Source organism: Mesocricetus auratus, unplaced genomic scaffold (assembly GCF_017639785.1).
Source record: "Mesocricetus auratus isolate SY011 unplaced genomic scaffold, BCM_Maur_2.0 Super-Scaffold_100691, whole genome shotgun sequence".
Classification (NCBI taxonomy): domain Eukaryota; kingdom Metazoa; phylum Chordata; class Mammalia; order Rodentia; family Cricetidae; genus Mesocricetus; species Mesocricetus auratus.
In genome coordinates, this window is record NW_024429267.1 from 18,885,652 (window position 1) to 18,899,420 (window position 13,769).

The following is a 13,769-nucleotide window of genomic DNA, read 5'->3' on the forward strand; positions in this document are numbered from 1 at the left end:
GAGACTGAAGGATGCCTACGTGACAGGCATGATGTTCCACAGTGGTGATCTCTGACACAGTAGATGTGCTGAGCTAACTTACATACATATGTATTCAATGGTGGGAAACAAATGCAACTCAGCAAGGCAAAGAAAGGCCACTCAAGGAGAACTTTCTTTCATTTGACTTGACAGGGAGGCTGGAGTCTCCTGTCACCAATAGACACTTAGGTAGCAAGGCTTGGATGAACATGCTGGAATCCCTCCTCAGAGGATCCCATACCAGGGGAGGGTTTTAGCCAAAAATAAACTGTGAAATATTCCAAGGAAGCAAAGATGAGTGGGCATCAGAAGAGGTCATCTTGAAGAATAAATGAACACTGGAGAGGGCGTCTGCAAGCCCTGAATCAGAGGCCGTGGAGGAATGCTGCTTATTGGCTTGCTCATCTATGGCCCCTGATTCAGGTCTTGCTTCCAGGTTCCTGCTCTGACTTCCCTCAGTGATGGACTGTTTCCTGGGAGTTGTAAAATTGAGTAAACCTATTCCACTCCAAGTTGATTTTCACCACACACCACAGTGCTTCACCACAATAGAAAACGAAGACGGAAATTGGTAAGAAGAGTACAAAATTGCTTTGACAGGCCTGACTGTGTGTTTCTGAGAGGATTATGATGGCATTTGAACTTGGAGCTGGAGAAGATGTTCAGTATTCAGAGCTCAATGGTCTTTTCTGTGGAAGCGTGTAAGATAAAAAGGTTGAGTGCAATGAAACTGTGGAGACCTGGCTTGGATATTTGATATTTTGGATTAAGAATATATGGCTTATCTGGGGGCCTAACTTTAATTCCAGTACTTAATAGGCAGACACAGGGGGATCTTTGTGACTTCAAGGTCATAAGTCCACATCTAATTTTTGATGAATAATCCACAAACATATATTCAAGAAAACACAGCATCTTCCACAAATTGTTCTGGTAAATGAAAACAGATCCTGTCCTCACCCTGCACAAAACTCAACTCCAAAATGGGTCAAAGACCTCAACTTAATACCAGATACCCTAAACCAGGAATTAATACCAACGATTAGTAAATGGAACTCTGTGACACTAAAATAAACCACCAAACAAAAAAACAAAACTTCTGTATAGCAATTAACATCAGCATTCAATCAAACTATCAGCCTACAGATGGGAAAAGACCTTTAATAATTATATAAGCCGATAAAGCAGTGGTTCTCCACCTGTGGGTCAGGACCCCTTTGGGGGTTACATATCAGATATCTTGCATATCAGATATTTGTATTACAATTTATAACAGTAGAAAATTACAGTTATGACATAATAATGAAATAATTTTATGGTAGGGGTCACTACAACATGAGGAACTGTATCAAAGGGTCACAGTATTAGGAAAGTTGAGAACCACTGTAGCAAAGGGTTAGTATCTAGAATATATAATGTACTAAAAACACTGAACATAAGGGAAACAAATAACCCAGTTTCAAAATGGGATATAGAATTAAACAGTGTTCTCAAAAGATGAAATACAAGTGACCCAGAAACACTTTTCAAAATGAATAAGTTTCTTAGCCATCAGGGAAATGAAAATTAAAACTACTTTGAGATTCCATCTTACCCAAGTCACAATGACCAAGATCAATAAAACAAATGACAGCACATTCTGGGGAGGATGAAAGGAAAGGGAAACCTTGTGGATGGGTGTGCAAGCAAATACAGCCACTGTGAAAATCAGTATGGAAGTTCCTCAAAAAACTTAAAATGCCCATTCCTGATAATGAACTTGCCATCCTAGAACCTTCATCCAGTGACTGATGGAAGCAGAGGCAAACACCTACAGTTAAACACTGAACTGAACCCAAGGAACCCAGTGACAGAGAGAGAGGAATGATGAGCAAATTGGCAAAGAATGGGCTGGCAAAACCAGCAGAGACAGCTGATCTGAACAAGGGGGAGCTTTTGGACCCCAGACCGACAGCTGGGAGGCCAGCATGGGACTGATCCAGACTCCCCTGAGTGTGAGAGTCAGTGAGGAGGCCTGGGCAACCTATGGGGCCCTGGGCAGTGGATCAGTGTTTATCCCTGGCATACAAACAGACTTCGTGTGTCCATAACACAAAGAGAGATGCTTTCTCAGCCTGGACTCTTAGGGGAGTGCCTGGACCCTGCCCTGAATGAAATGACAGACTCTGGATATCCCCGATGTGGAAGGAAGTGGGGATAGGATGGGAGGCTGGGGGGATGGTGGAGGGCTGCGGGAGGAGGGGAGGAAGAGGGAATTTGGATTGACTTGTGAGGCAAGCTGTTTAAAACTAAAGAAATAAAAAAAATTTAAACTTAAAATTATTCCAACTTCAAGATCCAAATAAACCAGATTTGGGTATATACCCATTGACTCTGCATTATCCTGCTAGATACTTCCTTATCTGCATTTGTTGCTGTTCTATTCATAATAGCCAGAAGTTGGAAACAGCCTATATGTTATCAACCAATGAATGGATAATGGAAATGTGGTACATTTACACAACAGAATACTATTCAAGTATTAATAGAAATGAAATTTGCAGGCAATCATTAGAGCTAGAAGCAATGAGACAAATATTTCATGTTTTATCTTACATAAGGCTATTAGCTTCTAAGCTTTAGATATGTGTAATCTGTTCAGAACAACCACAAAACTTAGATAGCAAGAAAGGAACTAGAGGTGTGGGATAAAAGTCTTCTAAGAGATAAAGGGTAAACTAAAATAAAAGGATTAAAAGGGGAGAGAGATAGCAGGGTAAAGAAGGGTATATGGTTAAGGACAACTAACACTAATGGCCTTTTGAAAAACCAAATAAAGATCTACTACCATAGAGTTTCCTATAACACATATTCATATATGAAAGAAACTTAAGTGGAGTCACAATATAATGGAGGAGACAGTGATCCAACTAAACATCTTATGCCATCAAGTAAAACCTCCAGTGCCAAGAACAGGTTACATCTTTTTGATTCTTTGGCCAAAATAGTTCCATAGACTCCCTCCGCCCAAACAACACAGGCTATGGCAAAAGCTATTGCCTATTCTCAATAACCTAATGGTAAGACCCTGTTGCTGAGGTCATAACTGACTTATGTCATCAAACATGAAGAAATTGAACCATTCCCATTTAGGAGGTCCAGGTCAACTGACTAGATTTCATTATGCTGCAAGGTACTCCAGCACTCTACTGGAAGAGAGAAGTAATCATGAATATCATCCAGCTACAAACCCTGTGACTCACAACAGTGATCTGCCTGCAAGACATTCTGGTGCAATAGTGGCACAAATGTTATGGGTATAACTAACCACATTTTAGAAATGGGATTTAAAGCCCATCCTGCAAGACAGAACCCTTGTCTGTCACTCTAACAGTGGCCAAGAACCTGAGACTAGACAGGCTATGTTCCCTATGGGAAAGCATACTACTATTATTCTGCTAAAGGAAGAGGGCAAGACATTGACTCCTGATGACAAGTGTGTTGCTCATCAGAGAAGCTTCTTCTTGCAGTAGATGGAAATAGACAGAGACCCACAACTGGACAGTGTGCAGAGAAGACTTTGGAGCACTCAGTCCATAGTGGGATGCCTTCATCAGACCCCTCTGCTCAAGGCTCAGCTCTCTATGTAGAAGAGGATGTGGAGAGATCATCTGAGCATGAGTTGGTAGATATCCCCAAGGAAACAGCCATACAGAAGTAGTATGATACACAGATGAACTCAGAGACACTGTGACAGAGTACACGAGACATGCTCAGGTTCAAATCATGCTAAATCTGAGCATGGAAAATGAGGAATGGACACTAAGTCCTACACTAACCAAGAAGCCATTTGTAATTGATATCTCCTGGGAAAAGGAAAGTCAGTTTTCTACAATGGAGAGCCATGGGTTATAGCAACCACACTCCAGAGCAGGCCTCATTCCATAAGTTAGATAGCACACATAGAGAATTTTTTTTATTTTTTGGTTTTTTTGTTTGGTTTGGTTTGGTTTGTACATCATATGCATGGTTTGTATTGGTTTTGCTTTGTTTGTTTGTTTGTTTTTGTCATATTTGAATTTGGGTTTTGGTTTTAGTGTGTTTTGATTTTGTGTTTTTGTGGAGGTTTTTGTTTTGTTTTTGCCCTTTTTTGAGAGAGAATAAAAGAGAGAGAGCATGAAGTTGGTGACTAGGGAGGTGGGAAAGGACAGGAAAGAGTCAGGGAAAGAGAGAGAATATTATCCAAATAGATATATGAAAATTTTTTAATGTAAAGAATTAGCTACTTTTAAATAAAAAGAAGAAATAAGCATCACTGAGACAAAAATCTTCCAAAAAGTTTTCCCTCTGAGTCAGCACACAGAAGCTATGGTCCAAAGGGGGCCAAGGCTGTACCTTGTGCTGGCAACCAGACCTGGTATCTATCGTATAAGAGTTTCCCCGGTTGTAGTACTTTTAAAAGTGTTCAGGATCATGGACAGCAGTTGAGACTTGGCACATGAGGGGCCATGAGAAGTCACTGAAGAAGGTGCAGTCTTGGTTGCAGTAGAAACTACAGAATTGAAAGGGTCATGGGGAGAAGTTGATGCTCTGAACTGTGGGACAGCATCAGAGTCCCCGAAGAGAAGCTAGGAAACTCTACTGGTGAGCATAGAACCCAGTTACAAAAAAGACCTCGGAAATTTGGAGATGCCAATACTATGGGATGACCACAAAATACACCAACATCTATAGAGTGCCATTGGCCTGAGCCTGGAAGTAAACCTCTGTATGCTTCAGATGACAGCCAGAGAAATGGAGCTGCCAATGTCCTGTGCATCCCAGGGACCATGAGTGGGTACCAGATGTTAATCACTGAAGTGTTTACCCTGCTGAATTTTGGAGTCCACAGTTGATAGACTAGATATTTTATAAATCCTCTGGAGTTTGGGTTTTTTTTATGTGTGTCAGTTTTTTATTTAATTCATTGTTTTTTTTTACTGGTACAGAATCACATTTTGATTAACCATAGGCCATGTTTAAGCTACTTAGACATTTTTGTCTGATTTTTTTCCTTTTGTTGAAAATAGATTTTTTTCACAAACAATACATCTTAATTATGGCTCCCTAACTCCTCTCCATTCCCCTCCCATCCAGATCCACTCCATTTCTGTCCCTCATTAGAAAACAAAGGGACTTCTAAGGGAAATAATAAAATATAACAAAATAAAACATACGATAAAATAAATACTATCACATCAGAATTTAACAAGACAAACAGACAGAAGGAAAGGAACCCCAGAGAAGGCACAAGAACCAGAAACCCATGCATTCAAACACCATAGAATCCCACAAACACACTAAACTGGAAGCTGTCATCTGTATGCAGAGAACCTGAAGCAGACCTGTGAAGGCCTGTGCTTGCTGCCTCAGTCTCTGCCAATCACACTGATTTAGGGAGCCTTGTTTTTGGTTTTTTTTTTTTTTGGTGGTGGGTTATTTTTTTTGAGGGGGGTGGTTTGTTTGTTTGTTGTTTCAGTGTCTTCCATCTCCTCTGGCTCTTAGACTCTTTCTGCTTCCTCTTCCCTAGTGTTCCCTGAACCCTGAAGAAAGGAATTTGATAGAGACATCCCATGTAAAGCTGAGTGTTCCAAGCGCTCTCCCTCCAGCATAATATCTGGCCGTGGGCCTTTGTATTTGTTCCCATCGCTGCAGGAGGAAGATTCTAATTAATGGCTGAATAAGGTACTAATCTATGAGTATAGCAGAATGAGTCATTAGGAGTCATTTAATAGCTATGGTAACGGCTAATGAAACTCCATTTCATGCTAGGTATCCATCTTGGTACACACTAGATGTTTGTCTCTGACCCCCGTCCCTGGAAGGTAAATTTCCAGAAACCTGACTAGGTGACCCCCACCCAAAAATGTACAGTTGTGAATATCTATTTGTTATCACATGTCTAACTGCTTTTTGGGCTTCTGTAACTTGCTTATGCATATATACAGAAACTGTTTTGAGCTGTCTGTTAAGTTTTGAGTTGTTCTCTTTGAGAAGTCTGCTCTGTTACTGTTTTGAGTTGCCACTAAAATTGTCAAAACAGACTAATTTTTGCTTGCTTGCATATAGATATTCAAGGTCTTCTTGTGGTTTTTGCCTTTAAATTTACCTTTCCCCATACCCTCCTTCATGGCAACCTCAAGTTTGTCTCAGGGAATATTTGTCCTGCTAGCAGCTAATCAATAAATGTTTTCATTGTACTTACGTTGAATCTACAATCTTTCCCCAAGGTTCACAAACTCTACAACTCTACAGCACTACATTGTTTGTTGTTTGTTTAAACCAGCAGTGTTAGAATTTATCCTTAGTGCATGTCTATCGCGTCTCCAATCCTTGGTCACCAAAGCATCGTTGGGCATAAGTTCCATCTTTAGTCAAATCAGATATTGGTTGGTCACTCCCATAAGCTTTGTGCAACCATTGCCCTAGCATTTCTTGCAAGCAGGACACCATTGTAAATCAAAAAGTGTGTGGCTGGCTTGATGTCTATGTTTCCCCCTTAGTAAGATGCATCATTCCTTTCTGTACCAATGATGCTAGAATGTAGGGGGTGAAGCAACAATGGCGCCTTGCCAGTTTGTGGAAAGCAACATATACTTTTGGCAGTAGCCTGAGGGGATCCCTTTGATCAATAACTCAATGAGAAGTAACCCAATCCTGGTGCTTGAAGTTTCATTTGGTGACAAGAAATAGTCAGTAGGGATTCTGTATCCCCCCCATTATTTGGAAATTACATTTAGATTCATTAGATTCAATATATATATATATATATATATATATATATATATATTTGGGGAAGCTTTGCATACTATCCCAACAAATGATCTTAATTTTAGCTGTCTCTCCCAAATTTGGAGTTTTACAGACATTTTGGAGTTTTACAGACATTTTGGAGTTTTACATAGACAGGGTTTTTTTTTAGACAGGATATTTTTAATATATAAATTTTTATTTAAATTAGTAACAATATTATTTTACATATCAATCCCAGTTCCCTTTCCCTCCCACCCTCCCATGCCCCCCATTGACCCCCCATCCACTCCCCAGGGAAGGTGAGGCCTTCCATGGGAGATTGTCAAAGTCTTAAGACAGGGTATTTTAAAGACACTGCAACTTTTAAAACAAAGTGTTATATATTGAGACGTTGATGCTAATATTTAGTCATAGGGATTAGCAAGGAAAGGTTGCAGTTTAGTAGAAATGTATTGGTGTGTGAGACTGAAGAAGGGCAATTGTCCTTGTTAGTGTTTTGTCAACTTGACACAAGCTAGAGTCACTGGTAGGGTCTCATGGACTTTCCCGACTGGTCTTGAAATTGTAATCTCCCTACAAAAGTCTTCCAAATAGCTGAGATTGCATGTCTGGGCTCCAGGGAATTTCTTCTTAAAACCACTTATTTTGAAGCTTTCTATTATAGTTGAACCTAATGCTAATAAATATGTTAAGTTTCAGGTACCTGGAAAACACTTTTATGTTTTTATTCTCTATTTTTTGAGAATTTCTCACAATATATTTTGATCATATTATTTCCTTTTCAGAAATTCCTATCAGATCCTTTCCCTATCCATCCAACTTCATGGTCTTTCTCACTTTTTAAAAATGAAAAGTCAGAAGTGCATACACACACACACACAGCATCTGATTGCCTATCCTGAGGTATGTATATGGAACTGGGCTAGACATCAGATTTGAAGACAAGGAGTACAAGTACTTCTAAAAAAAGAAAGGACTATGGTTCTGTTCCCAACCTTAAACAGCATGATCTAAGAAGGCAAAGTTAATGAGTGTTTGCTTGGGCAGATATCCACATTAAACCCTAAGTAACCTAGAAGCCAGTATTGCTTTGTATTTATAATCTCCTTGAACACAGCAGAGTAACCACAGCAATTCTTTGTAAAATGTGATTAGTTTTCATAAAACACTTATATCACTTTATGACTGTTGAGTCCAAGCCCTTTTTATTGATGAAGAAACTTAGAATAAAAACCAAGAGATAAAGACTCATATGTGTTTAATGAAGTCCAATGGATAGTAAGCGTTTAGTGAAATTACAATGACTTCATTTGTATGGAAAATAACATGGAAGTAAGCAGCATGATTTTTAGGGACCTAAATGAATGAGTGATTGCTCACATATTTAAGAAAATATACGTGCAACCTACTTTTATACTTGTTAAACTGTTAATTGTATTTTATTAAATATTCTACACACAATGTTTGGGAATTGAGGTCTGTGTAGATGCTGTTTTCCTGCTGTAAACCTCACTAGAAGTAATTTCTTGCACCCATAGAAATCTTAGGCTGTTTTCTTAAGTTGAAGCATCCCCTTCAAATACAAAGCAGACATCGATGGATGTTACAATGTTCTCATATTGAAACATTACTAAGAATGTTGTACTGCATTCTCCTCCAAGAAAGTTTAAAATAAATAAACCAGCACCTGTATATGTGACTTTCCTGAGAGTTTGTTACCATTTACACCCAGACTACACCATCTCTTCTCTTCAAAGTTTACTTAGTATACGCACAGTTAATAATGAAATATGCTATGAAAGTAAAAATTGCATGTGTCAGAATTATATGAAAAAATTATTTTCAATAAAAAAAATTGCATGTATCCTAACTCCTTACTAATTCTCTATTCAGGATTGGTTTGGCCCCAGCACTTGCTTCCAGAACAAACTAGAAACTAGAAAGAGCCAATACATTAAAAACATCATAAAACAAACCCACATCTAGTCAAATTGTATTGGCCAGTCTTGGAAGTTTGAAAGTTCCTACCTAGAGAGTAAGAATTAAGAAACTGGAGGAGGGGCAAGGAAGCATCTGCCTAAAGAGTAAGAAGGAGGGGGCCTCAGTCCTCTTCTGAAACTAGTATCAAAGTTGAGTTCTTCCTGCAGCTTAGTGAAAGAGGAGGACTTGAGAGAACCTCAGTGTTCTCATTTGTCTTTAAAATGTGAGTGAGCGCCGGGTGGTGGTGGTGCATGCCTTTAATCCCAGCACTCAGGAGGCAGAGGCAGGCGGATCTCTGTGAGTTCAAGACCAGTCTGGTCTATAAGAGCTAGTTCCAAGACAACCTCCAAAGCCAAGAGAAACCCTGTCGGGAAAAACCCAAAAAAGAAAAATGTGAGTGAAAAGTTGAGAATAAGAGACAAATGCTACGAGTTACCAATCTACTTGAAGCCTCTTAACTGACATCATTTTTAATGTATCATCTACGCTTTCCCATCTTGAACTCCAAGGAGAATTCAATTCCTGTTTTGCCCCCATGAAAAACTTCTACTACCCCTCAGTTTTCAATTGATATTGATTTGGAAAAAACAGACATTTACATTGTTTTCTTTGATATTTAAGATGCTTTTATTGCATTTTTAAGTGGAAAAGAAGAGTTCACCTAAATTAAAATTTTCCATTAAGGAATTTTCCTCTTCTCAATTAAATTTGCTGTTGGGCAGAGTATAGGAAAGTAATTAAATGCATACAAGATCGTGTGGGTTGTAGATTATTTGGTTGTTTGGGGTCTCCTAGGATACCTCATTATTTTTCCAACAACCCACACATCATCTACATTCCTAATAAAACCGTTGGAATTTGTCGGATTTTTAAGGCTCTCACCACTCTCTTCTATTACTTCACCATAGCATTAAAAAATCTAAAGTTATTTATCATAACTTAAAAGTACTAGTGAAATTTGTAACCGTATCCAAGGATATGAATTTGTTTGTTGTAACGACCGCTTGAGCATCCCAAAGGGCCTTTCAAAGAAAAAGAATATGCAGTGTCAAATTTTCAGTAGTTTTATTGAAAAATGCCTCTTTTGTTTCAGAAATAAATAATATAAGGCAGTGAAATTCACAATCTGCAGTTAAAATATAAAAGCAGCAATTCTATGTTCATAGTCTTGAAGACATTTCCAACTGCTTTGATAACTAAGAAACATGTTTTGCAAAAAGTTCATTCTAAATATACAACACAAACATGCAATTCCATTTCTGCAGAGTAATCTGCAATTTGGCATAAATGTTAGTGTGTCAAAACAAGGACATCTACGGCGATATGGAACAGTATCCAGTTGATACAATAACTTCAGCTACGTGGCACAAGGTCTGTAGTTGTTAAGAGACTTAAGATTCTGCGCCCTAATGCATAACAGAAGGAAGGGGGGAAAAGGGTGAGACACTGGAGTGAGTTGGTGCTCCCCTCCATTTTGATTTTAGATGTGACTGAATCGCAGATTAGTACTGAGAAATATCAAGGCTCTTTCCGAATACGTAGCTGCACTGGCTTCCAGGGCATACTGTTGAACCTAGAAATCTGGCTGTCACAGCCCACCCTGGGCGTGTCTTTCCTTGCAGCTTCTGTGAACAGCGTGTGTTGTTGCAAGCATTTGAACAGCAAAGGCATGGATGTCTACAGACTGGTGCGAGCTAGGCTGCCTGGAGAAACAAGGTTCCCTACAGTCAGAAAAGAGCACGCGTGGATGAAGCAACGCGAAGAAAACATCACAGAAAAGATGTATGCTGCCCTGCCTGACCTGTGAATGAGAATCCCAGCACCTCCCACCTCGATGAACCTGCGGTCTCAGGTTCACTGCCCAAAGCCTGGGCGCAGGGCGCGCCGCCAACGCATGTGGTCAGGATGCTCCCGTTCAGGCTCGTCTGCACCGTAGTCTTCCTCATACTCTGCTGTCCTCTCAGGCTCCACAGGCACGATGAAGGGCTCACGATCAGGCAGGTAGGCCCCACCCTCGGGCACATAGGGCTCTGTCCGATTCAACATTACAGTTATGGCATGACTTGGAAGGCACATACGCAAAGCAAAGGGTAAGTCGTCACCTGAGGTGACAGCACTCCAGTCTTAATCTCACAACCATAAACAGATGTGTTATAGTGGTCCAATTATTTCCATGTGCACATGTGCGGAGAGAATTTGGTAATCAAATGGGAGAGAGGGGAACACCTTCAAAGACCCAGCAGTAAATACAATCAATGGACAAAACCTGGGAAGGATCAGAAATTGGGCTGAGACCTGTAAACACGGTTACTTAGGTAGGATTTCTGGCAAACCCCTAAATAACTGTTCATGACTTCAAACCCCTCACGTCAAAGAACAGCTCAGAGTACTGGTGTCTAGAAACTGAACTCGGATGGAAAGGAGCTGTCACCAGGGTATATACAGTCCACTGTCTCCTGTGACTGTGTCTCACACAGACAGACTTACAGTCAACGGGTGAGAAACACCTGTAACCACATCCAAACAGGAAGGAATGGTGATTTTTAAACTTGGGTTTGCAAAATTGCAGTTAAAAAAAAAAAACAGAAACAAAATGAGAGTACACACGCGGAAAACTGAGAAGTCACATGCCCTGAATTCACGCATGCGCCGTACTCAGACACACTGCCAGCAAGCAAGAGGGGAGCAGATCTATTCGCTGTTATTACTGCAGAGACGAGCAAGCAGCCAGCAGGCTTTGGTTGCAGAAGCAGACTGTTGAGTTGTTACAAAACTTTTTAGTGGATAGGTTCCCATCCATATCATGTACAAGCCACAATTAGTTTATTATTTACATAGGACATTTCTCTTTGACCAGGTTAATTGTCTTTTGTGACATGGCGTATCTCTGCTGGTTAGTAGCTTATTAGGCACGTCCTTCACAGCCAAGGCTCCTCATGGCTGGGTTTGTACTTTTTAAGACGGTTTTCTACATTACTGCTGAAAAGCATCGGGCTGACACCACTGTTTTTGTATCATTCGAGTTAGTATCGAGTCTCCACCCTCCTGTATGATGCCGACCCAGTTCGTTAACCATATCTGCGGTGAGATTTCCATACAGACTCATTTTCTAATAAGCACGTGCGCAAACATCTCAGAAACAGGATTTTCATGTATTCAAACTGTAAGCAGCACTGGAGACTTAGAAAATGTGTTAGCCGGAACCTGAAACAGGTCAGAGATGATAGTTTTTAAAAGTCGAATTACTACGCAAACTATATATATATTTACACATCCATCTATGTAAATGTTAAAGTATATGTATATATCCATATATTTTCAGTTCACATATGCCATGAGGAGGTAATAATTTAAACTTGTTTTACAAAAAATTAAAGAATAATCTTATGAATAGGTTACATGGGACTGCCCATTTGAATTTCTTATTACTTTTGATAATTAAGATTATGCACATAAATATATAGATATATAGATATTTAGATATTCAACTACTCATGCACTATTTGCTAGTAGCATACCATATCAAACAGCAGTATCATTTTTAAACTTGCAAGATGCATGAGGAGGCACTAATGGACAGTCACCAGACCAACACACCTCCCAAACCTCACATCCCCAATGTTAGGCACAAGAGACTCCTGCTGCCTACAACTGGGCAACACTAGAATTCCATTAACAACCCTAGAAAAGATTTAAGTTCCATATTTGATAAGCATCAATTCTATGGCTGGCACAAGACGGTGAATTATTTCAGTTGTCTGTACTGTGCTATCACGTGTAAATTAGATTCCCAAAATACTTTCCATATATATTTTATGCGTTTTATAACTGTATTTATTTTTTTTGTTTTTCTATTCCTTTAGGGGAAAAAATAACCTCATGAAATGATAGCATTTACTTAACTCCCAGGAAAGTTTCAGAGCGGTTTATGATGTGGTTTGATAAATCCAGAAATGTAGCAAGGGAAAGTGATTACTTAAATCCTAAGAGTGAAAGGTGTCCTGTGCTTTAGAAGACAACAATACTGTGGTATACTCAAAATACACAACTGAAAATGTTGACATCTCTACAAAATCCTTAACTCTGTCTTCCTTCAATTCTAGGGCTCTTTATTTATGAGGAATTGAGGTCTTCATGATGGCAATGACATACCTGGATAGCCTTGCCCATTGTATGGGATGCTGGCACATTGGGATGAATCGCAATATCCAGGAGGACCTGGGGGTCCCCGGATACCTGAGTTTCCAGGACGACCAGGGGGACCAGGAGGGCCTCTTGAGCCTGTGGACCCTGGTGGGCCCGTTCTGGATTCTCCTTGTGGACCTAGTGTGAAGTTAAAACAAACACCTGAGGCAGTCTCCAATACGCACGTGACTGACATCTCCACTAACTTGAGATTAGAATGCCATTCACTAGGGCATAATAAGAAAACAAGTGCATAAGAAATTCCCAGTATGAACGAAAGAACTGTCCTGTGATGAAATCATGCTAGCAATCCATTACTGTAGCAATTTCATTTAAGGAAAGCTGATTTAGCAAGAATTAAGCCAAGCTAAAATTATCTGTGAAGTCTCTTGTTTGTCCCCATTCACACCGGGACAAGGATGTCTGGAATGGTTGCATCAGGCAGCCAAGTGAGTATCTAGTCCACATCTTCAGTACATGTGAAGCAAGTAACATTTGTTCTGGATAAAGTGGCACTTAGTTATGATTAATGTAAATGTAAAGATTTAACCACAGGGCTGGCGTTGGATGCAAAGATCCATAAACCTCATAAAGAAAAGAAAAGTGTAGGGCAACAAGATGGCTTGGTAAGGAAAAGTGCTTGCTGCCAAGCCTGAAAGCCAGTTCAATCCCCAGGACCCATGGTGGGAAAAGAGAACCAAATCCTACAAGATGTCCTCTATATGTACATCATGGAATACACACACATGCACACACACAAATAATTAGATGATAGAAAATCGATATTCAGACTGACAGGATTTTTTAATCTT

The 13,769-nt window shown here is 39.8% G+C and overlaps 1 protein-coding gene across 3 annotated transcripts in view; it reads right to left on the bottom strand.

Annotated features, from left to right (window-relative positions):
- Nucleotides 1-9,820: 9,820 nt before the first annotated feature.
- The window catches only part of Col12a1 (collagen type XII alpha 1 chain), a 111,649-nt gene continuing 107,700 nt past the window's right edge, over nt 9,821-13,769 (bottom strand). For 2 of the 3 annotated variants that reach the window (XM_005073702.4, XM_021229341.2), the window contains 2 exons: nt 12,925-13,095; nt 9,821-10,802 (listed from right to left, as the gene is read on the bottom strand). In XM_005073702.4, the coding sequence (XP_005073759.2) occupies nt 10,627-10,802; nt 12,925-13,095 (347 nt within the window). In that variant the 3' untranslated portion in view covers nt 9,821-10,626. Of the gene's footprint in view, nt 10,803-10,980; nt 11,977-12,924; nt 13,096-13,769 lie in introns of those variants that run through there. The other variant, XM_021229340.2, reaches the window with a different exon arrangement.